The sequence below is a fragment of the Poecilia formosa genome, unplaced genomic scaffold (assembly GCF_000485575.1).
Source record: "Poecilia formosa unplaced genomic scaffold, Poecilia_formosa-5.1.2 Scaffold120, whole genome shotgun sequence".
In the NCBI taxonomy this organism is placed as follows: Eukaryota; Metazoa; Chordata; class Actinopteri; order Cyprinodontiformes; family Poeciliidae; genus Poecilia; species Poecilia formosa.
In genome coordinates, this window is record NW_006800059.1 from 258,386 (window position 1) to 285,091 (window position 26,706).

The following is a 26,706-nucleotide window of genomic DNA, read 5'->3' on the forward strand; positions in this document are numbered from 1 at the left end:
TTGTGTTTAGCTAATGAGACCAAACAAAAGCCGAATTCGCACTCGGGAGCAAACCATCGACTCACGAAAAGTCTGCTTGCAGCCCACAACAGTTTTGTTTTGTTCACTCTTCCTTCAAACCCCTTGCCCTGACTTTTTGCGTATCGGGCTTTAGCTCTGCTTTGATATCCCCAGAGGGGGTTTCATATATTAAACTTTGTTGATTCGGTGCGCAAAACATTAAAGATGATGAGAAGAATCTCTGTTTCTTCGAGTCATTATATGCCATCCTGTGACCCATTATTCTTTTAAACTTCAATATTTCTATACACCCAGAAGGGGTGCACGCATAGACGCTGCTATGGAAAGCCTCAATTAAGCACAGCTTATAAATGAGAGGCAAAGTCCTCAAGTTCTGGAACAAATTAAAATATCTTCCTGTCCGTTTCCTAGAGGACATCTTTTCCCTCCCCTTCACAGTACACACGGACCCCTGGAGAAATGCCTCAGCATGACAACACTCCATGAGGCAACAAGTGGTAAATTAAATTACCTCAGTTGCCTTTAATGCACAGTTTCTTGACAGGCTCTATATGCTTTATACTCTGTCGCTACAGCAACCGTTCTAAAATTAGCCTCTCAAAGTTGGCTGCTGGCTTGAAAGGGTGATAGCCAGGTCAGTAAAAAAGGCAAACCAAGGGTTTAACTGCTGCTGAGTGATTTGGCAATTGTAAGATGTAAGAGACAAAAACTAATTACTATGGGCTTAAAGAAAAAGCACAAGTAAAGTGGACGCTCCTGAGGATGAAAGTAAGCTGTTCATGTGGGACGGCTTTAGTTCAGTTGCTAATAACTACATAACAGCCCTCATTAAGGCCAGGCAGGGCAAGATCACTGCTTTCATCAACTTTCCAGGAAAAACAAACACACACGCACACGCACACGCACACGCACACACACACACACACACACACACGCACACGCACGCAGAAACGTAGATTTTTAAAAAATGCTCCTAATAAATATCTCAAAATAACACAAAATGCACCTGTTAATCTTCTCATTTACATTAAGCAGCCACTTCATTAGGTACTGGGTGGAACCCCATTTTTACCTTCAAATCTGCTTGGTAGCATTCAACAAGGTGTCTGAAATGTTCCTCAGATTTTATATTGACATGATAGCTTCACAAAGTTGCTGCAGATTTGTCGGCTGAACATCCCTGATGTAAATCCCTCCCTCCGCTACATCCCAAGAGGGATTTGTTAGCTTGTGGCATCTAAACATAGCTTATGTAGTACCAAGGGGGCACAAATATCCCTCACATACACACTGCACCACCAGCAACCAAGGCCGTCAAAACAAGAATAGATTAATTGACGTTTTTATGTTATTTAAGCTGAATTGTGTCCATTCTCATCAACAGAAAAGATTTGTCCGCATAACTCAGCCTAGCTGGACATTTTTGATTTTTTTTTTTTTTGACCAATCTCTGCAAACCTGAGAGGCAGAAAATCCCAGTAGTCAAACAGTTTCTGTAATATATATACCATCTCTCACTAATAACATACCAAATTCATTCTGACCATTCGTTTGAAATTCAGCAAGTTATTGTCACCACTTTAGAGTTGCCTTCCTGTGTGAATTGAACAAGTATATCTGAAAAAAAGTGGGGAATAATGTTGTTTTTAGGTTTCTGTAAGCTAAGCAGACTCAAAACAGCACTTTTTATATCTCTTTAATAAGCAAACATTTATCCGTTTTTTAAAATCAGAGAGGTAATAGATTCTGTTGAATGTTTAGGTTATGTAAAACCAAACTGTAACGGATGCAAGTAGTAGCAGATTTCTATTAGCTGCTGTGGAATTTTCTTCCAAAAACTTTGAATAGGACTCAAAGAAGACCTTTTGGCTTGTAGTTGAGTACTTCATCAGGTCATTTTTATGGTAGAGTTTATTTAGGCAAGATTGTGTTTACTTCATATTAACTGGAAAAAAAATAAAAATAAAAAATCACTCACTAGCAACCCCTGGGCCTTGAGAGCTTAAGGTTAGGGTTATAACCATGGTATCTGTGTTGATAATACCACCTCCAGGTTGGCTTTACTTCTCCCAGAATCAGGTAATTCAAAATGAGCTAGTTGCACATTTCCAGAAAAGAGAATGAAAAAAGGCTCTTAGAGAGGAGATGAAATGATGGAACAGGAATCAATTTGCCGTCTTTGCAGGCATTCAGCCGCCTGCGCTCCAGCAGACAGCATGTAAGGCTGAATAAAAATGTAGAATCTGAAGTTTTGTTGCTTTGATCATTGCCCGTATTAGTGATTTGATCTTAATTTCACAGCTCACTTGGATCAGGGGCAGAAGGTGTCACCGCACTTACAGAAACTCGGGTGTGTGTAGTGGCATAACTCTCACATACACTCACAATCTGGTTTTATCAGCCACTGCATCTCTATAACAGAGCTACTAACTGAATGCACATACATACACCCGGGGCAAATCTATTTCACACATGCGCGTCCAGTTTAATTATAAGTTACAGACACCACTCACCCATGCGGGTTTGAAATTGCAAAATGTTATATTTCCCCATCAAAACTTTAAGCTAGCAGACAAAAATGGTGTGAAATTATCAAGTCAATCCTTTGAATCTAGACCAACATGTTTCCCTAAATAGGAAAGATCTGTAAGTGTTTGATTTTCTGCAAAACAAAAGGCCGGGCGGCATAAACACAAAGGAACCCAGAGTTGAAGGTCATGTGATATTGAAAGCCAATGCGGTGGAGCATCCAATAGCATCCACTCCATTATAACATTAGCAACTAATGTTTTGACATTTGTCTTCATTATTATCAATGAACAGAGCCGATTGAGCCACCAGCATGCTCCATTAGCTTCCTTCATTGCACAGTTGCACAGTTGAAATCACACATTAGGGTGGATCCAACATAAAATGACAAGTTATTGGGCCTAAGGATGCACCAGCTGATTATTTACGTGGCGGAGGGGGAGCGAGGAGTTGGGCGAAAGGATAGCAGGGTGAAGCAGAGGCAGGAAGGGGAGTTAGGGAATTGGCAAATCTCTGTACTGGCATTAAGATCTGAGGAGCATGGAGGCACAGAGCAACACAGCACACCTTAAGAAGAGAAGCTCATTTCTATCGGTATAATTAGCCCATGGTAATGAAATAAGTCAGAGGCACTGCCACCTTCACTTAAGAGAAAATCGATCCGTGTTTGAGGAAGTTTATTAAACCTTCGGAATAATGGGGAGAAAGGATAGAAGGGGTGGAGGATTGGAGGAGATGGTGGTTGAGTGTACATTAACAGATAATCAGCTAAGTACGGGTGGAAGCTTAACAAGAGGCGGAGTATAGATCTGTAGGAGAGGGTAAATGCATAGTCTGTCTAATCTTAGGTATTTTGAACTACAGTATAAACACAGGGAGGATTATGGTAATATGCTGAAATATTCTGTCATTATGTGTCTTCTTACATTTTGTTTTTACATCTATCTCCTTTGAGTCAAACTTTTGGCAATCATTTAAAGTGATTTTGAGAAGTAGGCTTTCTGAACTTTAGATTACTGGGGAACTCTTAAATGCTTTCTCAGACATTTAATAAAGACTTAAATCCTACAGGCATAAAAAGTTAAAAAGAAAAGAATGCATAAAAAGTTTCCTCAGCTCAAGAGATGAACAAGTGCTTTGTCGACAATAAAATAAGAAAAAAGAAGTTTCAGATTAGGCCGTTAGGCGCTTTGTTACTGGAAAAAAGACGAAAGTTCTTTACTTTTGGAATTTGTAAATAAATACCAAAGATAGTCTGACACAGACAAATGAAAACTATTCTGTTAGCTCCAACAAGGGGGTTCCTAAAGACTGAGTTATCAGAAATCTTACACTACATGATCAACTAAAGGATGATGCCTCTCCTATGTCTTCGAATATATTTTTTCAAAGATGTGATTTTCAGATTACTCTTCAAATTCAGTGGATACCTTTTTCTTTCAAACTAATCATTCTTGTTTTATTCTTTACTCATTCACTCTTTTTAAGTGCCACTGCAAAATATGCGGTCATGGTCAAGTAAAAGGGCTCAATTAAAAAGCAATGGAAAAAAAAATGTTGAAGTCAAAATGAAAACTGAAAGTTTTGAAACTCCCACAGTCATGAACACTTTAAAAGATTAGAGGAACGACTGGCTGTAATGAAATGGGGGTCATTTAAAACTCTGCACAACTTGAAATTACGGTGCCTTGAAGATGAATTCCTGGACTTTGGTGTTTTTCGTATTTCAAGAACAAATGTCTAAATGAAGTATTTAATTAGGATTTTGTGAGAGACAATTGTGAAGTGGAAGAAAATTTAATTAGGTTTTCCCAAATTTGCATAAATAAAAATGTGAAAAATATACTTGTGTTTTTTTTATCTGCCCCTAAATGCCCCTCAATAAAATTCCAGTCAACCAAGTTGCCTAATTAGAGTCCTGAGTATTGCTAATGTCAGTAAAAATAGAGTTATTCTGTGAAGGACCCAGACGTTCATTACAAAACATTAGTGAACAAAGAGAAATAATCAAGACCTAAGAAGACAGCAGATAGATTTAAAGTGGGGACATTTTCTAGAATATTATCTCAAGCTTTTAATATCTCATGGAGAACAGTTCAATTAATCATCCAAAAAGAAAAAAGTATGACACACTAATGTCAAAAAGTCCTGTTTGAAGTTTCCCACAAACCATGTTTGAGACAACGCAAACAGAAGAAAATGCAGTTTGTTTTAAAGCCAACACTCAGCACGTGTCAGAATAATGCTGTGTTATGGTTTTGGGTACTAATTGATGAGATAACGAATTAAACCAATTACAACACAATCAAACCTGTAGGAGTCTTAAGGCCGGGATGAAGGTTTACTGTTCACAAACACAGCAGTTTAAAACGACAGAGTTACACCGAAATGGTTTAGACTAAAATATATTTATGTATTAGAATGAAGCTGTCAATTAAAATGAGAATGCCTTACAAGTTTTAAAAATACTGCTCACATTTTGTTCAGTCTAACTGAGCAGGAGATATTTGGGGTAGAATATGAGCAAAGATTTTAGCCTTTGAATGTGGTGTGAAAGTTAATTCAACAGGGCATAGTCTAAACCACTTGATACTATTTAACAAGCAGATTTCTACACATAAAAGATTTAAAATTACCTTAAAATCCAGATAAAATATACTGGCTGTAAAAAAAAACTGGAAAAACGTAAAAAGTACAAATATTTTTGAAAGGCACTGTAGGTCTGATGTCACTCTAAGAGACAACAGTCAGTTAATAACACAAAGTGACAACTGGACCTACACTGGAGCGACAAGTCTGTAAGTTGGACCTTTGCCAGGAACTGGTGAACGACTTGAACATCAGAAGCAGGGTGGCAAGATAACCACTGATGGACATTTCTTCTCTGGTTCCCCAAATGCATGCTGGTTAATGTGAGTTCTGCTTGCTCATTTATCCAGCCGTCTGGCCAACTCACCTGGAGTGATGGGGGAGACGTCGGGAAGGCAGGCTGCTATTTCACGGCCTGTTAAGCGCTAATGCCGCAACATGCCCCGCGCTCCAATTTTAGGGAACAGGGAGCATTACCGCCCCAACTCAAGGTTCTGTCTGCGTGGACAGTGGACTCGGACAAACTCAGACGCAGGGCGCAGGGGATATCAAAGAGGGAGATGTACATGGGGGTAATAAAGGCACCGAGAAGTCCAGCAGATGAATTAAACGAAACAGAGAAAGGGGGACGAAGAACACACAGAACAGTAAAAGGTGGACACCTTGGAGAGTGTGGAGAAAGAGTGGGGCTTCGCAGTTTACACGGACTGCTGAGCCAGCACTGCATAGCAGAGAGGACAGCAGCACACACTGACATCTACTCCTCCTATGCAAGAATGCATCTGGCGGTCCTCAGAAGGCCCATGCCCCTATACTCACAGCCTCTCCCCCGCCAGAGCTACTGAACATCACTAGCCTGACCCATCCACAACACTTGTCCCTAATGTGCACTAAATCTGGCCCATGTAATAACCACAGAGCCTCTATTAAGCACTGGGTGGCTGGGGAATCAGAGCAGCAACAGCAGAGCATGAATGAACACCCTGAACAGGAAGACAGGGTAAGGTATAACAGTTCTTTTTTTCCTCTGCTTTCAGAATACGTGACATTCGTCTTGTGCAAAAAAACACAAAAACAAAAGGCCGGTTTTCAAAATGAAGTCTAGTGTGGAAATTGATAGCTCTAAATCATCCGCCATCATATTCACAAAGCAGAGGGTAAAGGTCCAGTCATTTGTATTTGTTGACAGTGAACATGACTAAGCATGATGCGTCACAGATTCTATCAGAGGCCAGTTTTCAGCAGTGATAGATCACCTCTCTTATCGCCGTGCTCTGTCAGTCTGAGGCCCGAGATGTTTAAGGACATGAGTTAGATCTTCACAGGCTCCAAAAGGTGAATGTTCACACACACACACATGCAGACACACACACAGAGAAACATAGAGGCCAAAAAACTAAACCCAATTAATTAGTGATGTGTTTGTTTTCTTCTTTAAAGCTTGTTTCTCCAGATGTGGCTCTTAAATGAGACAGACCGTTTGTCTTCAAGAGGGAGTATGTGGGAGAAGTTACCTAGTTTCATAAAGATTATTTTAGTAATCAAGGGTTAATCAGATGAAAAAGTGCCACATGCTGCAGATTTTTCATTTAACCACATAAGCTTTTCTTAAATGCAATATTAGAAATAAATTTAAATATGCACATAAACAAACAGTTAAATTCCTTTTCTAAAATCAGAAAAAAAAACATTTTATTACCCAAAATGCAACAACATTCCTTCAGTATATACATGATAAATAAAATAAATAAATACTTCTATCAACACGTAAAAAGCTCAGGCCTTTCTGTTGGACCTAATATCAATACAATGAAGGACTAATCCATTGATCGATTTCAGGATTAAATGATTAATAAATAGATAGCAAAAGTCGCTTTTTCTTTTCCTACAAAATTTATTCCAGGTGAAGCTAAAACTACGCCCGGGTGTCTGGGTAGAACATATTTACAGACATTTTATTTTATTTTATTTTTTTTTTTATCTTAATGCAAAATTTTACATTCTTTGTAATATTTTGGCTCAATTACTGCTCTGACTGTGTTGTTCTTTCCTGCTTTTGAGTTTGTCTACTCCAGTTAATGATTAATCGACTGCTAAATTAATTGACAAACTGATTCAGCCAGATTAATCATTTCACCACTGAAGCTACTCCAATCTGCTAACCGTATGGAAAAGTGGTTACTGGGAAACACAGCGTGACAACGAGCCTGTCGCCTTCTTCAAACCGACCACATGACTAACTGCACTGTTATTAAACCTTCAGAGTTGCTTATATCAGAGTCACTGTCAGGAGCATGCTGGGTTTCCAAGGCAACAGACAAAACTCATATAATAAGTGAATTCTGGATCAATAAGTGAATCTGCGGCTCCTGTTTTCGCTCCAATATGGTGATTATGCTACAGGCAAAACCTCAAAAACAAATTTTTAATTTGCTGCTATAATTTGGAGGTTGGAGAGTTCATACTGGCAACATAAAGGGCCAAGATATTATTAATTTCTCTTTTTGTTTTGTTTTGTTTTGTTTTATTGGTTCTGATGAGTGCCAGAGCCCCTGGTTATTATTCAGGTTTTTTGTCCAACAAAGCCAATTATAATAATAGCAATAATAATAATAATAATAATAATAATAATAATAATGATGATACCAATAATTCAATTATCAGCTGATTTGAAAAGAGAGCACGTCTAATTAACCTGAGAATGGTGTGGTTTCCATCAAAAACAATATTAATCTTAATTTCAGAATTAAACTATAAGCCTTTTTTACGCAAGAATAACGTATTTGAAGAATATTACAGAATATAACATTCTATAATATTATATTTTATATATAATATGTTTTATTATATTTTGTATATAATATAAACATCATATCATACTTTACATTAACAAACATGAGCCTCTGAAAAAGCTAAACGTCAAAAGAAACATCATTTAACATAAGCTATTAAATATTTAATATAACAAAAATATTTTTAAGTAAGTGGTTTTTGTCATATAGAGCCACAGCATTTCTCACTTCAGCATAATTGGAAGAACACAAATTATTCAGCTTTTAAAACAACTTTCATCTCTGACTTTTTCCCACCCTTTTGTTTGTTTTCTTTCAGATCCGTTCTACATTAAGAGCAGACAGCCACCAGTGTGCAGAACTGCATCATGGAACAGAAATCGTCAGGACGGTTTACAAGTCCTGACGGCCTCGTAGATATCCTCAATACTGGTCAGCAAACGAATAAATGAATCCCAACTATGCAATAATAAAAACACACAGATCTGGATCCACCTAACATTCTTGTAGAAAAGCAATAGGGTTTTATAGGAGCACTCTCATTAGAAAAAGATTCATCAAAGGGACAATGTGATGAGCTACTGTGTTTGTTTTTTGTTTTTTTAAATTAAATATTGAACATCTGCCTTTCCCACATTTGGTAAGGGTGCATCAAAACTCACACAATGCTGGCAAACCGTCAAGTGTATATTTGTTTGACAAATTTACCATGTTGCCTGTTAGGAATTATTTGGGTCACTGCAAATACGACTGCCAGACATGGCACAGTTCGTGAGCACAGCTAAGCTGATTATTTGCTGGAACAAATAAGAAGTGTGAAGAATGCAAAGCCATGACTAGACAGAAAAACATCTTAGCAAGAACTGGAAGGAAGAAACCAATCATTTCAAAATTTAAACGACATTACCTAATGTTACATATCGAAATGCTAGGATTTTTCCAAATAAGAAATTACTTGAATACTATCAGATTTCCATGTGTAGAGTTGTGTTTTCTGAAAAGAAAGCACAACTGAAAATTTATGGAAGGAAATGAAGATCAGAAAACATGGAGAGGAACTCCAGAACGCTGGAGCAGAGAAGGATGGCTCAATTATCCTAACAGAAGACCTCTTGAAATTGTCATCACCAACATATTTAATTTAATAAATTACATAGGTAGTGTGTAAACTACATATCAATTGTTTATTTCGTAAGCTGGCTCTCGTCAGCCTATTTACATCTGTTCTTGTTCTGTTTTCACATAAACTGCATTTTAATGTGGTTGGATTTCTAGTGAAGTTGCTCTCAATCAAAATACACCCTGCTTTAGTTGTCAAAAAGAAAAATGAGACTGAAATTTGGAGTGAAGAGAGCCCGGATAAGACTGCAGTTTTAATTACAGCGCTACAAGCCTGGTGTTCCTCTTTGATAAAATCCTGATCCTATTTAAGCACATCAGCTGACAAAATTGTCACTCACAGTAATTAAAGAGAACATTTGTGCTGCTATTTCAGCTATACTTAGCTGTACAACAGTTTAAGTTAGGACTGGCAGAATGTAGCAGGTCCTTTCTCTTATCTGCTAACATAAACTAATTGCTTGCAGCACCAGGATTGGGGGGTAAAAGTACTAAGGGATGGGTGACAAAACTGTTTTTACCGTCAAGTTTAAAGTGAGGGGAGATGCATTCACTATCAATAACTGTTTCCCAGAAGCAAAGGTAAAAGTGCATCTAACATCCTAAAAGGGCCCCACAGCAGTCACATTTACCTTCCCATTGAAGGAAAATCTTAGAATTTGCCCTATAAGTTTGTTTTTTCCCCCCAACCCTCTATGCAGCAGCATCTAGTATCTCCAGGAAGAGTTGTGCTCAAGTTTAAATTTGACATGTAAAAAAATGGCATCTTTATGGCCAAAGTTCCTAAAAAAAAGTTAATTAACCTGCCTAATTCAACTTGTTTGGATGCAACACAGCACATGTCCGAAGCTTTTCTTGGGCAGACACATTTTGAGAACACAAAAAATATTAAAATAACTGTAAGATGAGGCAGAAAAAATGACCAGTAATTGATAGAAGTAAAACAGTGACAGCCTGAAGTACCTTTTTACTAAAGGTGAAAAATGTTAAACAGATTTTAACAGTAATTACAGTTGCCAAAAACAAAAACTATCTATGGTACAGGGCAGAACCTTGTGCTTGCATGACACTGAAACTCATCGTACTATTAGTAATGAGCAAGTTGAGTAAAGCAAATAAATAAATAAAAAAATCTGAAAAACTTTCCAATGCATCAGTTAACCAGAAGTTAAGATTTAGAGTAACACAGTGGAAATGACATTTGCTAAATAAGTGTATTTTTGTTTGAAATCAAAACTTGTGGATATTAACAAAAAAGAGACAGAACGCATTGCCTCTGAACATCATGAGCTACGCATCTAGCTGCTCAAGAGCAAACATGAAAGTTGGGCGGCTCAATGCAGTCAGTGATCTGGAGATCCACTCAAGAAAAACAATCACTACATAAGAACACTTTTGTAATCCATCGAAACTGACTGGCTAAGGAATATCCGAACCATCAACCTTTGTATATTAATGATAGTATTATAAAATGACCCGTCTAACCAGAATCTTCACTAGCTAAAATTATTCGTCATAGTCCAACAGGATAGATGACTGCAGCCTGAGCAGGTTATCAGAACACCACAGATGACACTGAACTGGCTACACGAATACAGAGGCCATTTTCTTGAAGTGACAAATATGTAGAGGAGACAGAGACAAAACGGAGAGCAAAGCCCCTGAAGGTAGAAAGCCCAAGCTTTGTCTTTGTCACAGTGTGTGACAAAGACACACAACATGACTCCCCGATGTGTGCACCACGGCTGTATACTTTGTGTTTGGGTTTTTTCTGAATGGGAATCAAAAATCCCAAACCTCTCTTATCTCGATCCCTCAACTCTTGTTCTTGTGGTTTCATTGCTTGTTACTTAACCTGTCAGTAACAACAAACCTGATTCCAGACTTTTGTTCTGCTGAACGCTTTAAAGGTACAACAATGAGTCTTTGTGCCTGATTAACAGCTCCTACATCAACCCGTGGTTAAACGCTGCATAAATGCCACCGCAGGTCCTACAGGTGAGTGGAGAATGATACAAATGGCCATTTTTATGGCAGGAGCTGGTATGGGCAGCGACTTGGTCTGAGGTGAGGGAACACTTGCTCTACAGCGCTGCTTTGAGCCAGCAAGATTAATGTAGGCTCTCTGGAGCAAAGGCAACAACCACAGCTTTAATAAGGTACAAACAATCGGTTCCACTCCACTGGCTTCCCAGGGAAAACTATTGTTGTGCCGCATTGTTTCTTGGTGTGGTTCCTTGGAGACATGTGTCTACTGCACCGTGCGACTGTCTCCGTTACAGCCAGGGGAGAAGTCAGCGTGGGCCTTCGTTTGTCTGTGTCAGAATGAACGTCGGCTCTCCACCCCAACTCTTTCCCCCATCCTCTCCTTTCACATTTTGTTTCCCCCACCCCTCCTCAAACTACCCCCACTCACCTCAACTCCCTGCACTTTCAGCTTCATGTGATCTTCTCGCGTGGTCTTCCCATCTTTCCTCTTCTTCCAGCAGTAGCCGTCCTTTCTGTACTTCACCTTCTTCCTGTTGTACAGTATCATCGACCCATTCTGCGGCCTGGAACCACAAAGGAGCGAGATTAAATAGGATAAGAGGATAGGCAAAGTACAGCACAACCAAGGAACTCACTTCAGAGACGAGCAACGAGACCCGACACAAGTTTCCACCCTGCAGAAAATGTAACCAGTAACCGAGATGACAAGAATTCTTCATGGAGATTCTCGGCATTGGTATTCACGGTCTGACAACGAACAAAGCGTTCCTCTGCATTTTTAGAGTGTGTGCCCTGCCAGAAGTTACAGTGCGATTCCATGCAGGGTAAATTATATAAAGGCTAGTGTAAGGCGAGTGGCAGAACAGTGTGGAGGAGTAAGGTTCCATCATTATCTCTCATTCATCCAACCTGAATGAGTTGTGGTGCTGGATATCCACAGGGAAAAGAGAAGACTCTCTCCCACAGTCCATTCATAATTCATCCTCCCTCCACCAGACCACAGCCTGTTGCTTCACCATGATATAATGCAACTGTTTGTTGATAATTTGCCTTTCCACTTAGTTTTGTAATAGAAACATTTGGCATTCTGTGCTCAACATTAACAGAAAGTGTAACATAAAATATGTATGGCCTTTTTCAACAAGTAGCACGCAGCCATGGTGGATACGGTTGTGTGTATTGGTATTTGCCTGTTTTGCAGAAACGCTTTGTGTTATCACTTCGAATCAATTCATATTGCATATTTTCAGGCTCCCCCATCATTCAAAACAAATGCATGCATTGACTTGAGAGAAGAAATATAATCTTTCTGCGGGGACAGACTTATACAACATCCTTTCAGCATCAACAATTGGATGTGCATGAGACGTACACTGTCAGAAAGACAAATACACAGAAACATGTTCTGCAAATAATTTAGCAGTGTGTGATAGAGAACAGAAACCTTTAATGTTCTCTTTTTGCTATGTTTAATCTGCAAGAAGACCTTTTTTTATTTCATTAGCACAGATAAAAGTATTGCTGGTGAGAAATACATCCAGGCTCTGGAAATGGAAAATAAAGTTAACAAAAGGATCATTTGGTTGAGCCTTGAGATGGACTGGTGACCTATCATTGCAAATGCAGAATGCCTATTACCCAATTACCGCTGGAGATGGTCACCAGTTTAGCCATTGGGATGATTTGGTTAGCATGGCAGAAGAGTGCTGCTGCCACAGAAAAGTACAAAATTCCTGGATTCAAAACTTCAACAACAGAGAATTTTTAAAAAGGAGTTTAAAAGCTGAGTGAATTTTCTAAAAGATCCTCAATTGCAAATGGTTATTGTACTGCATAACTCTTGGTGCTACTACAGCTTTAACTAAATAACACTTTACCTACTATCAGTTTCAGATGTTTTTTTTCTGCAGGACTCATAATTCTTGCCACAATGATTTGATTTACAGCTAATCCAAACTGCTGGATTTTTTTAGGTATGTTGAAAAGCTCTGTGGCATAAGTGTTATATGTTGTTATGAATATCCAACATTTACCTCTCCTGATGCCAACGTTTTGCAAGTGCCAATCAAAAGTCACAGCAATGACCTGACTAAAAATCATTATCTTAACTCACGCTATGCTAGGAAACCTTTATCTGACCCACATATTAGCTTGTTGAATGCCGCCTGTAGCTCCAGCAGCAAGGTAGTCCATCTATTGTCTGAATAATTCAGGTAATAATTATCGGACTACTGAGGGTCCTCTCAGTGTGCATAAAAATGGACCCTTTCATCACACTAAATGTTTACCTGCACCATGCACACGCACCATACAAAACGAGAGCACATCATAGAGACGTTACTGATGTGATAGAGCTTGATATTTTACAAAATGATGTTCATCTATGGATACATTTCAAACTTTTTAAAAATAAAGCACGCAAAAAGTTACATGATGTTCTTCAATGTTTGGTATTGGGTTGACCTGTATTTCAGGAAAATCAACACAGGTCCCTTTGTAAAAACTGATTTAATTAATCGTTTGTTGCTATATACTATGATTTGAAGAAAGAAAGAAAAACTAACTTATCTACTGAAGGGCTGAATGCCATAAAATGGCTGTGAACTATCAGCATGTCTACTGAAAAAAAAAAAAGCTTGATTGTGGCAAGACCTGATTTTGTCTCCGAAAGCAACTGCAAAAGTTTGTGCAAAAACAACTATGGCAAACGTAGACTCACCACACACAACTGTTTACAGTTTGGATCTTACTCAGAAAGAAAGATTTATGTCACTGTTGCTCCTGCGAAGTGAGTGAGAGGGAAAGACACCTGCCCGAGCTGCTGAGAATGCTGGGTAACTGAGGGAGGCTTAAGCGTTCAGGCAGCTGGTAAGCCCTGTTAGCCTCCCGCTTATTTCTCCCACGTATAGACAATGTGTGTGTACACAACAACCCCTCCTCTCCTTCAGAAATACACAAACCCCACAAACTCAAACAGCTAGAAAAACACATCAAAGTAGAGAGAAAAAGAACAACAACAAAAAAAAAACGGGTTGATTTGTGCTTTCTGTAGCAATAAACAAAAAATAAATATAAAAAGAAGAGCCGTTGTTTTGCATTGTTTTGTTGTTTACTGTAACATTTTCCTTTTTCACAACGTTTATTTATAACCCTGCATGCATCATTTTGCAGGGCTGCCTTTGGGGGCCGTGGCGTGTGTTTATCTTAGAATCACTCATCAATCTTTTTTTAAATTTTTTTTTCTTGCTGGATCTTGGGGTCCGGTGGGAAGAGGGGGGGAAGGAGAAGGAGGAGGTGGGATCTCCATGGCCCCCGCTCTGTGGCCCCTGACAGCACCTTCTAATGAGAGACGCCACTCATACACTGATGCGCTCGCTCTGTGCTGATCTCCATGCCTCTCTCTCCTTTTCGTCATGCAGCTCAGGCGGTGCACCGGGGAACGTCTCCGTCTTTTCCCTCGCGCCGACTCCTTTTCTGTTCTCTCACCCCTCCCTTTTGTTTCATCTGTCTCAGGATCCCTCACCTCAACTCACCCACACCTCCCCTCTTCCCCTGCCATCTTCCCCTCGCCTCTTGCTTTGAGCTTTGAATACTTTGCAGAAAACAGCTATTAGGAAGACATTTTTATTGGTCATGCTTGAGAAGTTGTACTCCACCACTCAAAGGCTGGGATGTACACAAAATATAAATCATGTTCTACTTTGCAGGATCCCTAATGTCATCCGTAGTGGGGCAGTGATCATAAATAGCAGCAGGGATTTTTGCAGACTGTTACAATCAGCACATGTTCTCCTAAGGATTTGCATCCCAGATTGCTCGAGTTACCATAAAAGCTACCCAGTTCAGACTCCCAACATCTCTGCTTGGGACCAATCGAACCTGAAAGTGACCCGTCTGAAAAGTTCGATGGTATTATTTATTACATTATCATTCTGCGTTTTTGTCCTTCAAAAAGATATGAGAAGTGTGAGCTTCTTAAAATGTAGCCCAGCAGGAGACAAAAAGATGGGCTCAGATGAGATAAGGTAGAAAATCAAATGACAGAGGGCTATCTGATCTCCTCCAGAGCACTGGAAATTGGGGTGAGGCTTCGGTGTCAAAGGCTCAATGCCGCATTTATCGGCTCGGTGCAAAAACTTATTCGCTCAGCTATTTTGGAGGGAGCATTTGGTAGACCCTATTTACAATTCAAGGCACTTTGAACTTAGAGAGAGCCTAGGCGTCCATTCTGGACAGGATGGTAGACCGGTTAAAAAGTCTTGCTTTGTCAACATAATGCATCTCTTCTCCCTCTTGCTGTCTTGCTCTTTTTCTCTCCCACTACTGTTTACTTAGGCGTTTCAATTAATTTTATCAGAATTACACATATTTATACATGAGAGGAAAGCTAAAAACTGTGTTCTCGTATGAAAAGCTTGACAGGTGGCCCCTTTGTTTCAGATACTGAAATGTAGCAGATTAATATGGAAATGCAGGCTTCTGTCAAAGTGCTCCACAGCCGCCTTTCCTTTTCCTCCTTTGAACTTTTCTGCGATAATAAGATTTACCCTCAGGACGGTGTTAGGCCTTGTCCACTCCTTTAGGAAACATTCATTTACTCAGGTAATGACATTCGCTCAATCAGATTTGTTCATTTGAAAAAAAAAAAAAAGTCAAAGGAGGGTACAGGTTTTTTATGAGGCAGTTGACGTGCTTAGAATGAGTAGCACAGTAAAACCAAGGGAGCGATTGCAAAAACACACACAAAAAAACCCATATAGAATCCCAGCTTTACAGTCTTAAGGCACAAAGAGAGAATATAAGATGAAGAAAATCATAAACAGAGACAGGAAAACAAATCTGTTAAAGAAAAAGGTTGGTGGAAAAACACTGGTGATTCATGCCAGAATTATGGAAGAAAAAAAGAAAAAGAAAATTCAATGTGGATTTATTCATTTACAGCTGCTGTCATGCTGGTTCCTATTTTGCCATGTGGTTGACGTATCTAAAAATGCATTTTATGTGGGTCTAAGTGTGAAGAAATAAAGTATATTTTGTGAGACATCAAATCCTGTTATGTCTATGAAGTATGCCTTGTTTTTGATGCTTCTCTCTTTTGTGTGGTGTGTATGTGGCAATGACATCACTCTGCTTTTCTCCATGTTTAACAATCACAAAAAGAAAACCCAAAAACGTTATGTGGAGCTAAAGAATTCCCTAAAGTATCTACATATTTGAATTAATTGACTGAAAAATCAAATAACTGAATTTAATCAACATGTAGGTCAGCTTGTCCTTTTTCTAAGCATCCAACATGTGGAAGTGGATGAATTTTCATCAGCGTAGATAAAGCATCTGCACGGTGTCGCATGAGTTTAAGTAACATTATCTGTAGGTCATTGGGACATCTGAGCAACACTTCAGTCAGTTCCATAGCAGCAGCATGTACTGTCTAGCAAAAAGTGTTGGTTTAACTCTACAAATAATTGAATAATTGAATATGGACATTCCACAACTTCCATAGAAACAAGAGCATAAAATAAAGCTCTAAGTCATACAGACTGTCTCTACAAACATTTGTGAAAAATAACTCTCTGAATTTCAGTGTGGGTGTAGATGATGTAAAATCACAGAGTGGGAGTCAGCAGATGCTGAAGCACATACTTTACCAAGTTCCTGCAGTGAACAGCTACGGACTCCAATCTTGATACAGTCTTCAAATTACCTCAGGAACGGCACATAGATAACTTCAATGATTTGGTTTTTATGGCCAAGTATATGCTTCAAATGAAGTGGCGTAAACTATACCACCACTGGGCTTCAGAGAAGTGAAGATGGTGATGAATCCCAGCTCATTTTCTGGTAACCCAATTGATGAGTCTGGGTTTTGCAGTTGCTAGGTTTATGACATTAATACTATTATTCTAAAGTTTGGTGCAGATGCCATTATTGTTTGTTGTCGTTTTCTGAAATTGGGTAAAGTTCCAGCAAAAACCTTTGAGATAAATAAATGTGGAGACTGCTAGCCAGACTTTCTCATCCAGCATCAGTGTCTGATCTCAAATGTGCTCCATTGGAAGAATGGTGAAAATGTATTCACAAGACACTCATTGAAGACAGTCTTCTCAGAAGGATTAAGCTGTTGTGGCTGCAAAGGGTGAGCAAACACCATATAGGAAGCTTTGTATCAAGACTAGGCTGCATGTAAAAAGTCTCAAGAAGCTTTTCACAACACTTTTGTTCATACATTATGTAGTGTGTGTGGGAATGCAGATGTTTTTGACATGTTGTAAAATCACTGACAATATGAAATAGACCTAGAATGATTAATTTGTGAAGGATAAAAACAAAAATGGGGCAAAATGGGCAAGCTCTAAACTCACATAAATTGTATGAACAATTGCTGTAAGATAAAAAAAAAAAAAATAAAATAAAAACTGGTGGATTACTTTCAAAAACGTTTTTAAGCTCCACATTCACAAATGACTTTTAAGACTTAACTCTAAAGCTTCTTCTGTACAATCATGCTTTAGAAGCAGTCTGCACACATATATGTTTGTGATGGATAATCACACAGTATAAAACATGCTATGTTGTCACATCTATCTCTCTGGAAGAGGTGGATGGCACAGACAAAGAATTATCCAGATTGGTTTAATGAAGCAAGTCCAAAAGTCAGTCTTTTTTTTAATGGTATGCGTTTGCCCTGTAAAAACCAACTAAGCACATTATAAAGTGGGAGGAAATTGTGGGAACAAATAAATAACATGAAATTACGATCAACCACACGGCAGTATGCTGCGTCGCATTTTGCTGCCAAGACAGCCCTGACCCATTGAGGCACATTGCACAGTTGCTCAGATTGGATAGAGGTCTGTGAAATTTAAAGGCCAAGTCAACAATTAAACCTGTTGGGCTCTTCAAATCATTCATGAACCATTTTTGCTTTGTAAAAGGTAACATCATCCCACCTACACTTGCACAGTTTTTCAGTTTCTAGCACATCAACCTCTTCGGAAAGAAAATTTACTCCCTACCATATGTATTGCAATATTTTTACTTTACCTGAATGGTCATAATTTTATCAGTGCATAAACCCCTGATTAAAAGATTATAATTTCCCTTTTAACATGCTGGATTTGAACCAAATTTTAAGCTGGGCATCAAAATGGTAAAGGATGAACTGTAAGAGACATCAGACAAACAAAGTGATTTATTGAAAATCAGTGGTAACATCTGGTAACAAGCTGTTAATCACCTGACCAAAGGTTTTAAAGAATAACCATGAAAAATCCAAACTAAGTGTCCAAAAACGTTCAAGAAGTAGGCTGACCCACCATTTTTGTTGAGTCCTTCTAACACCCATTCAGGCATCTGAATGACATAAGACATAACATGTCTACCTCTAATGATTTATTATCAGAGAGGTGTTATTTTCCTGGAAGAAGTAATTTGTCAGAACTGCAGCATCGCGCCGTAGGATCGCGCCACAGATGAGGACCATCAGTCCAGAGAAATGTCATCTCCACATACCCAGCTGCGGTGTGATGCAACTTGAAGCTGCATTGTTCCACTGATGCGAAAAGCTCACAAATAATAATGGAGCCTCCTCGACTATGATGCAAGGAAATGATCTCCAGAGGGATCTCCTCATCATGCCAGTTGCGTTGGAAGCCATCGGCAAAGTCCAGAATAAACTTTTTTCTAAGCAGAGAATTCAGTGTCCCTTCTTGGTTACTCACTTTTTAAGTCAAAAGGAGCAAGTTTATGGTATAAAAGGAAAAATAGCCTTTAATCATGTTTTCTTTTTTTTTTTTGTCTGTCCTTTGATTACAGATGCTGTCTCATGGTTCTTGAGCTCAGTCTGCACCAATAAAGGGCTTATTTTGACAGATTTAAATTTTTTCTCTGTCTTCACAGACAGATCCTCAGGCACACCACAGGTAAAGGTTGTTTGGGGTTCACCACTCAATTTTTAAGAAATTAAAAATGACTGCCTGGCAGCATTCAACCCTAGAAGTGAATGCTGCCTTCTGGATCTCAACAATCCTGTCATGTTAAAACATTATAAGCCTTGCTTCTGCTACCAACGGGTAGCAGAAGCAACCCGTTGGTAGCTTCCTTTCATGCAGAATATGGCATGAAAGGCAGATTTTTGAGAGGATTTTCAAGTATGAGGCTATCGATCTTAAACTTTTTTATGTGATGATTAACAACCGGTTTGAGTTTAAAAGGAGTATTCAATCAATCGTCTCCTCTAGTTTCTCGCCTCTCGCAAGAAACTGATCGTGATCAGGAAGTTATTATAAAAGAACATGGTCTTATCTCAGAATTTGATCCAAAACCTGCAAAGTAAAAAAATAAAAAATAAATCAGTTGGTATGTGAGTGATGTGCCACATGCATACATAATATTGCATCGGGGATAATTCTTCAGAAATTTTCAGGCCTGTTTTCTCACTAATTTTGTTTGCAGAGTGCCAAAGTTCAGATCGCCACATCTTCTTTAGATTTTTTTTTATTACTTCAATTATGTTTATATATATATATATATATATATAGGAAGCTCCACCCCAGTGCCACTAAGTGTTATTCTGAGTGACAAATATGCTCTTGAAAACTCCCGACAGAGCCTTTTAGAGAAATGCACAAAGTTTCCAGTCACCCTGCTCAACGTAGTAACAAGTAAAATGAGAAAACATAAATAAAGCAGTGATGTTGATCATTTCTGTTTCTGTCAATCACGGGTGAAATATAGATCACCCATGTGAAAATAAATGTGCGCATCTCCGGCTGTCAAAACCGACCAGCGATATTTCACACCTAATGTAATTACATCGCAAGCAATGGTGCTCTATTAGACGGCACATCATCTGTGAGTTGTAGACGTGCGAGTAGAGAGGTGCCGGCTTCACATTGGGAGCGCCTATCCGAACGTATCACGTGCAATTGATGACTCGCAGATAAGCTGCTCCTTTCAGCCCTGCCAAAGCATGCATCAGGAAGTGGGGCGTTCGCTAAAACTACTTTAAATGTAAATCTGCCACGGCCTCGAGATTGAGATTCATCGTCTGCACTGCTCCGGAGCTCGCCAACTCCCTCCCTGCCAGAGCTCGTACGTCGAGACGCTGCCGGTCGGCTTCCTTTTTGACTGCAAATGAGGCCTCAGCACCTGGTCACTGCAATGCCCACAGTTCCTAGTACTTTGGTCTAGAGTGGCCTCAACTCTCAGTCGTGAATGCCTAATGGTATATGATAATTAAGGCTGTAAGGGGAAATGTGATACGCAAGTCGGGCTCAGCTGAAATAGGTTTTTGCGCCATCTTTAAAACTCTCATCACATAGACTCTTTCACCTAAAAAAAAAAATAAAAAGTTAGATTGCCCGGTGTGAACTGTTTAGTTTTACTAATTATGTACGTGGTATTTGAAAGAATTAGGAAAGAAAACACCAACTGACACAAATTAGTCCAGTGAATCATCAAGTTAAGTTTGCCAAACATTTTGAAACATACTGATTTCCAAGGCTGTGCAGATGGAGCTCAATGTTTGTTTACCCAGCGTGTTGAACTAAATACCATAGTAATGATGAGAGGGTAGCGGAGCCATTGGAGTTGTAATTCAGAGTAGGAAGACAGATCACACTCCTCCCTTTTCTCTCTATCTATACTGCCTGCAATTGCCACAGAACTCCGGCTCCAGCCCCCTGCCTTCCAGCAGGAAACAGATGTTCCCTCCACACTTATCTCAATGAAAAAATCACAGACAATTTACAAAGAATATAAATTACGGTTGTAGCTACACATCAGTGTCTCTGTCCCTAGAAGACCTTGTAAAGAGGATAAGGGTGAATTGGTGTGTGTAGGGTGGGTGAATTGTTGGGGGGGCAACATAAAGCGAATGGAAGCGGCAGGGGGGAGGGCGGCGGGGGCTCTTATCTGGTCCCCAGCAGCCAGGCAGAACGAGAGGGCGGCTGGTGACTGGCGGTGATGCCGCGCTGATAGCACTAAGCTGGTTTCATGCACATTTCAGGGAGGCTGCCATCACTACTCAGACTTGAAGCTCTCAGCTGCTGCCAGTGGATGAGGCTGGGATGCTATTTATAAATAGCCCATGTCATACACTGGTTACAGCTCTCCATTCTCTGTGTCAATGCATACTATCACACACGGAGCAGTAAGGACTATGTGCAGTCATGATGTACAACTTCTGTGACAGCAAATTTGAATTTCACAGTTTGTAAAAGTTGTGGCCTCCAGGTCATTTGTTATTCACTTGAAATGCACACTGTCATTGTCTGTTTGCAGGTGGGACTGTGTGGGATGAGGACATAGAATGTGCTGGGTTGAAATGTTGATACGGTTCATCATGCGGTGCCTCAGAAACGCAAAATAAAGCCCTTGAATTTTTTATTTTTTATTTTTTCCACATTTTGTCAACTACAGATTTTACTGTATTTTAATGGGATTTTATGACCAATACAATGAGTCAGAAATGTCAGTGGAGGGAAAATGATTGCCTCTGAGAATCTGACTGGGCCAGTGTAACGCATGAATGATGTTTGGACTAAACCGTCTGAGGGTAGTGATCTTCTATCTGCAGTCTCAAATCATTTGCATACTCTGACAGGCTTTTATTAAGAATTGTCCTGTATTAAACCCCAGACATGCTTTTTTCCCCCCAACACTTTTTCTAATTCCTGCTGAAGAATTGTCCACACAGCAGGATCTCATCCCCAAATTATTTATCTGTTTGTTTGACTTATTGTCGCCTGACTAGTCCACCTGCTCCCACATGTTTGATGTGTAACAGCTGCGTACCTTAAAAACACCCAGGACTTTTTTTTTTTGTTCTGCTTTCTTCTTGTGACTTTGTTCAAGTCAGATTTGTGGATCTCACAACTTTTACTCATCCTGTTTGCAGATTTTTTCTTCCGAGCTTTGCAAAGTTTCAGCTCCTCCGGAGTTTGCATAGTTCTGTTTGGCCGCTGCTCTGATTATTGACGGATTGAAAGTGGAGATGTTCAATGCTTGAGACAGTATTTTATAAGCTAACTTTGTTTTACACTTTTCCACAACTTTCTTCCTGACCGGTCTGGAGTTTTCCTTGAGATACAGGATTTTGTTTATTCTCTGATGTTTCAACAAACCTTTGAAGCCTTCAGAGAAAAGCAGAATTTATACTGAAATTAAATTATGTTCAATCTATAATCTAATAAGGTGTCTTCTTAAGGCAATTGCATGGCACACTTTGATTACAAAACGCTGAATTGAATTGTTGAGGATTTGTAGCTTTGTACCTAAATAGGTTTTTCTATCCTGTGTGTTCTGAATGCTTTTTCATTTTCTTTACTTTTCATGTATTAAAAGGGAAAAAAAGTGACTGCGGAGATGTTGATTTATGCCTCACATCCTCGTTGCTAATCTCCACAAATCATCCATGGTGGCTCTCAGCACATTGTAAATAAAGGTGCCATCAGATTGTACCTTTTCTACAGCATGGCCTCTCCTGTGCAACTGCAAACCAAACCTCTGCACAACTGCCTTATTATGACACTATGTAAAGAGGATGTTTTTGTATTTTCAATAATGCATGGCCAGCAGGGAATCACGCTCAACCTCATTTTGTGTCATGCCGCAGAGTTGCTGTTTTAGCAGCTTGTGCTCCTCTACAGTACAAAAATACTAATGCAATTAAATGGAAGATGAACTAGCCTGCAGTAACAAAAGGTCAGCTGTTCATTATTAGCAAAAATGGTGTTGCTTTCTACTAAAATGCAAAGCAGGGGAATTTAACCGCAAAGTTCAAAATAAGGTCATGGGTTTTATATAGTTTAATACCTAAGATAAACATCAGTCAAGACGTTTAGAAGCATAAGCTCTGATGCCTAAATGGAAATTATAGGTTATTAAGTGGAAAGGGCACAAAGTAATACACTAAATTATGGAGCTAAAGTCAAAATTAGTATAAAACTTTGAACAGAAATGGCTCATTCTGAGTGATATGTACACATTTCTTATCATGTGTTCAAACAAATAGCTAATTTGTTAAATAATATTATTTTGATCACAGCAGTTGATGGAACCGACATGTGAAGACGCAAACTGTGTGTCCCCAGAGATCAGCACAGCAACAGGATGGGTCGAGGACACACTCCTTCCCACGCATCGTGGCACATGCCAAACCGAGCATATGGATCACCTGGATAAAGCCCCTCCTTATCGCTCCTCCAGAGCACTCAGTGCCACTGAACTTCCACTATTGATTCCAGTGACGGAGCACAGCGAAGGCCAGCTATTGAACCACTTATTATTAATTCACAAATCCTGCCTTGTCCACAAAAAAGTGAGGGAACAAAGCACACACTGTAAGAACAAGCTGAAAGAAAGCAGGATAAAGGTCAAAAAACTCAACTTTCTCCAAGCGACAGAGCCGCTGAGGTAGAAGTGATGCTTTTCAGCCTACCAAGTTATAAAGCTCATCTCAAAGTCCCCTCTGTAACAAAACAACCCCAATATAACTCTACCAAGGTTGGTGTTGAGTATTTCAAAATAGAGAGTAATAAAAATGGAGGGAATAAAAATAGAGAGATGGATAGGAAAACAGAGGAGCAAAAGATGAAGCTATTTTTCCCTCTCTCTTCTTCTCCTAGGTCCCATATTAGTCTGGAGGATAGACCGATGACGATGAAAGGCTAAAATTGAGCTGTAACTCTATCTGGGTGCTGGAGCGAATCAGAAAGTCTATCCCACCTTTCACCTGGGAATCACAGCTCTGTCTGTGCCCTGTCTGGTCACCATACCAACCAAAGCCAGGCATCATGGCTTTAATTGGAGCCAAGGGCTCGCGGCAGCTCAGGCGCAGATAGAAGGCAGGAAGAAGGACAGACATTAGCCGTAGCTAAATGATGGTGGCCATGCAGATCAAATCGAATTTCAGGCTTTGCTTGCATCGCATAGCTGATACGGTCTTAAGGTAGCACTAAATGTATTGGAGTTGCCTTGCTGAAATGCTTGCTTTGGATTCCACCTTGGAGCGAAGCTGCCTTTTTTTTTTCTCTGTCAGTAAAATCCTGATACCACACACAGAGTATGCATAAGCACCATCACACTGTGATTCACCTTTGTAAACACAAAAGGTGCCAAAAGTTACGGTATACGGACCAGCAAGACTACTGAATAATTAAAGGTGGTGATGATATGAGTCAAATCAGAACATAAAAGATGCATAGTGCCTTTCAACACTACTCATAGCTTTTGAACTCTCTCACACATTTTGACAGACACAAATTTAAAAACTACCCCCTGAAAAAATACATGTTCTAAGATAACAAAAGAAGTTAATCAGTACAAAGAGAAAAGCAGTAGAGACTTTCCCCGGCGGCATCTTAACCACACCCACTGCAGCTTCTTTTCTGATGCATCCCAACACCTCAGGAGTCTGGAGCAACAGGAACAGATAGATGCAAGAAGATACAACAACAACAACGTCTGTTGTCTTATCAAGATTTTATGGGCTAGACAAAAGCAAAGTAGGAAATACTTCTGGATTAGAAGGAAAATGTTGCTTTTAATTCATGAATAGACGGCATTAAACGTCTTTTAAAACCTTAGCGGACTTCTGGTACCTTCTTCCATAACTTTGTTGCGGAGGAATGCTAAATGCAGTTTTCGGTTTCCAAAATGCAAATATGTCTTTTTATGCTTTTCTTTCAACAACTTTTTTATTGTCATCAATTTTCACACTTCTCTGTTGCATTTCTTCCCAGCAATCCTCAGAGGCCTTCACATAACAGAAGTTTACCTAAATTAAATTGTACACATGCAGACTACTCGTTTGTTTTATGAAGGAATTTGGCTGCACTGGATTTTATTTGGGGATTTCATGGTGAAGGCAGGTGTTGACAAATTAATACCACATATTTCAGATTTTTACTTGTAAATAAAATATATAAAGATAAAGGTAATTGGTCATAACATGATAAAATATGGAAAAGTTTGAGGTGCATACTTTTGCAAGGCACAGTAGATAAATGTAAATTAGGTGTTTATACAGCTAGAATAAATTAAGAACTAAACTATTGAGCGCTTTGAGTGAGCAGGACGGCAATTGATAACTGACATTTGTCTAGAAGAAAGAAAAACAAACGTAAACATAATCTTAAAAAAAGTAAATGTCACTGAGTAAAATCTTTGACCTTCGGCATCAAACGCAAGCAGTTAACATAATGCAGTGGTTCCCAAACGTTTTCTCCTGGGACCCCTCAGTGGTTTCCAAACTATTTCTGCCCCCCCTGTGGCTTACAAATAGCTGTCTGGTTGAACGATGTGTGTGAGCGAAGGGGGTGGATTCTTAGAGACTCCCTGTTATATTCAGCCCCGGCTCCAGACGAACAAGGGGGGAATCAACTTTTTTGGGGGCAAAATGAATCGTAGCTGAAGATAGACAACAACACCAGTAGCCTACAGGCTACTTGTTAACAAGCTTAAGGTGCTGTATTGATATTAGCTAGCTAGTCATCTTTTAGCTAACATTACCTGCATCCAACAGCTTTACTCAACTCAGTCGGTTAGTTTGGGGGGGAAACTGTGAAAAGTTCTGTGCGTTTTTGCTGGTTTGCTGCCATGATTCTAACACACCTGTGTAGCTCTGCACAGGAGCAGCAGGTCTCCTTCACTGCTGCACAGGTGTAAACCCAGCGTGAGCGTAGTAGCGCTCATGTTGCGTTTAAAGGCGGCTCGGAAAAACAGGTTACAACTTGTTAACGGATTAAACAGTTTTAACTGCTGATAAAAGTGATAGAGGACACAGATATGGGAAGTGTAGCCCCTACTGTATCAAATTGACAGAGGAATAACAGAGTTGGCCATTCTAAGGTAAAAACCCAGCGCATACAGCGTTCATGTTTTTTTTGTTGTTTTTGTTTATTCCATCCAGACGGCTTCCCACGCCCCCCCCCTGCAATGGCACAGCGCCGCCCCTAGTGGGCGTGCCCCACAGTTTGGGAACCTCTGACATAATGTATGCCAACAACAATATCATGCCAGTATGAGTTCTTTCATCTTCATAAAATAATACATAGACCAAGCCAGCTTTGCTGTTGGTAATTAGTGGTAGCGCTCACACAGAGTTGCAAACTGAACTAAGAGTGAAATCAAACGGCTGCAGAAGAGCAGTGTGTGGGACAAAACAGTATGATCCAGCTTTAAAAAAAACTAATTAAAGCACTGGCTGGTAAAATGATCAGATTATGGTTGTACTGGGACGTTTCCAGTTGGGAATGTGTGCAACAGTGTCAATGTGGAGCAAAAAATTCACTATAAAGACAAAAAAAAAACAACTCTAAAAAAAGTGAAACACTTTTAATATCCTTTGTGTTTTTTGAAGATTAAAAGTAGAAATACCTTGCCGTTAGATGTACATATTCCACAGACAGATTAACTAAAACATTTGCCAAAACAAAAAAACAAAAAAAAAAAAAACAGTAAGCTGCCATTAAATGACTTGTTCCAGCTGGGAAGACTGATGTCTGTCCAAGCAGAGCTTCATAAACCTGTAGCACCATGTAGAAAAGTCATAAATATAAAGCATAACTCATGGCTTGCAGAGTGAAATATTGGGATTCGCAATAAAAATCGATAAGTTGAGGAAATGGATTAAATTGTTTTGTGACTTGTTATATTGAACCCT

General features: G+C 39.4%; 1 protein-coding gene across 6 annotated transcripts in view; it reads right to left on the reverse strand.

The window, feature by feature from the left end:
- camta1a (calmodulin binding transcription activator 1a) overlaps positions 1–26,706 on the reverse strand; it is a 412,799-nt gene that overhangs the window by 175,849 nt on the left and 210,244 nt on the right. For all 6 annotated transcript variants that reach the window (XM_016675717.1, XM_016675713.1, XM_016675714.1 and 3 more), the window contains one exon: positions 11,467–11,602. In XM_016675717.1, the coding sequence (XP_016531203.1) occupies positions 11,467–11,602 (136 nt within the window). The remainder of the gene's footprint in view (positions 1–11,466; positions 11,603–26,706) is intronic.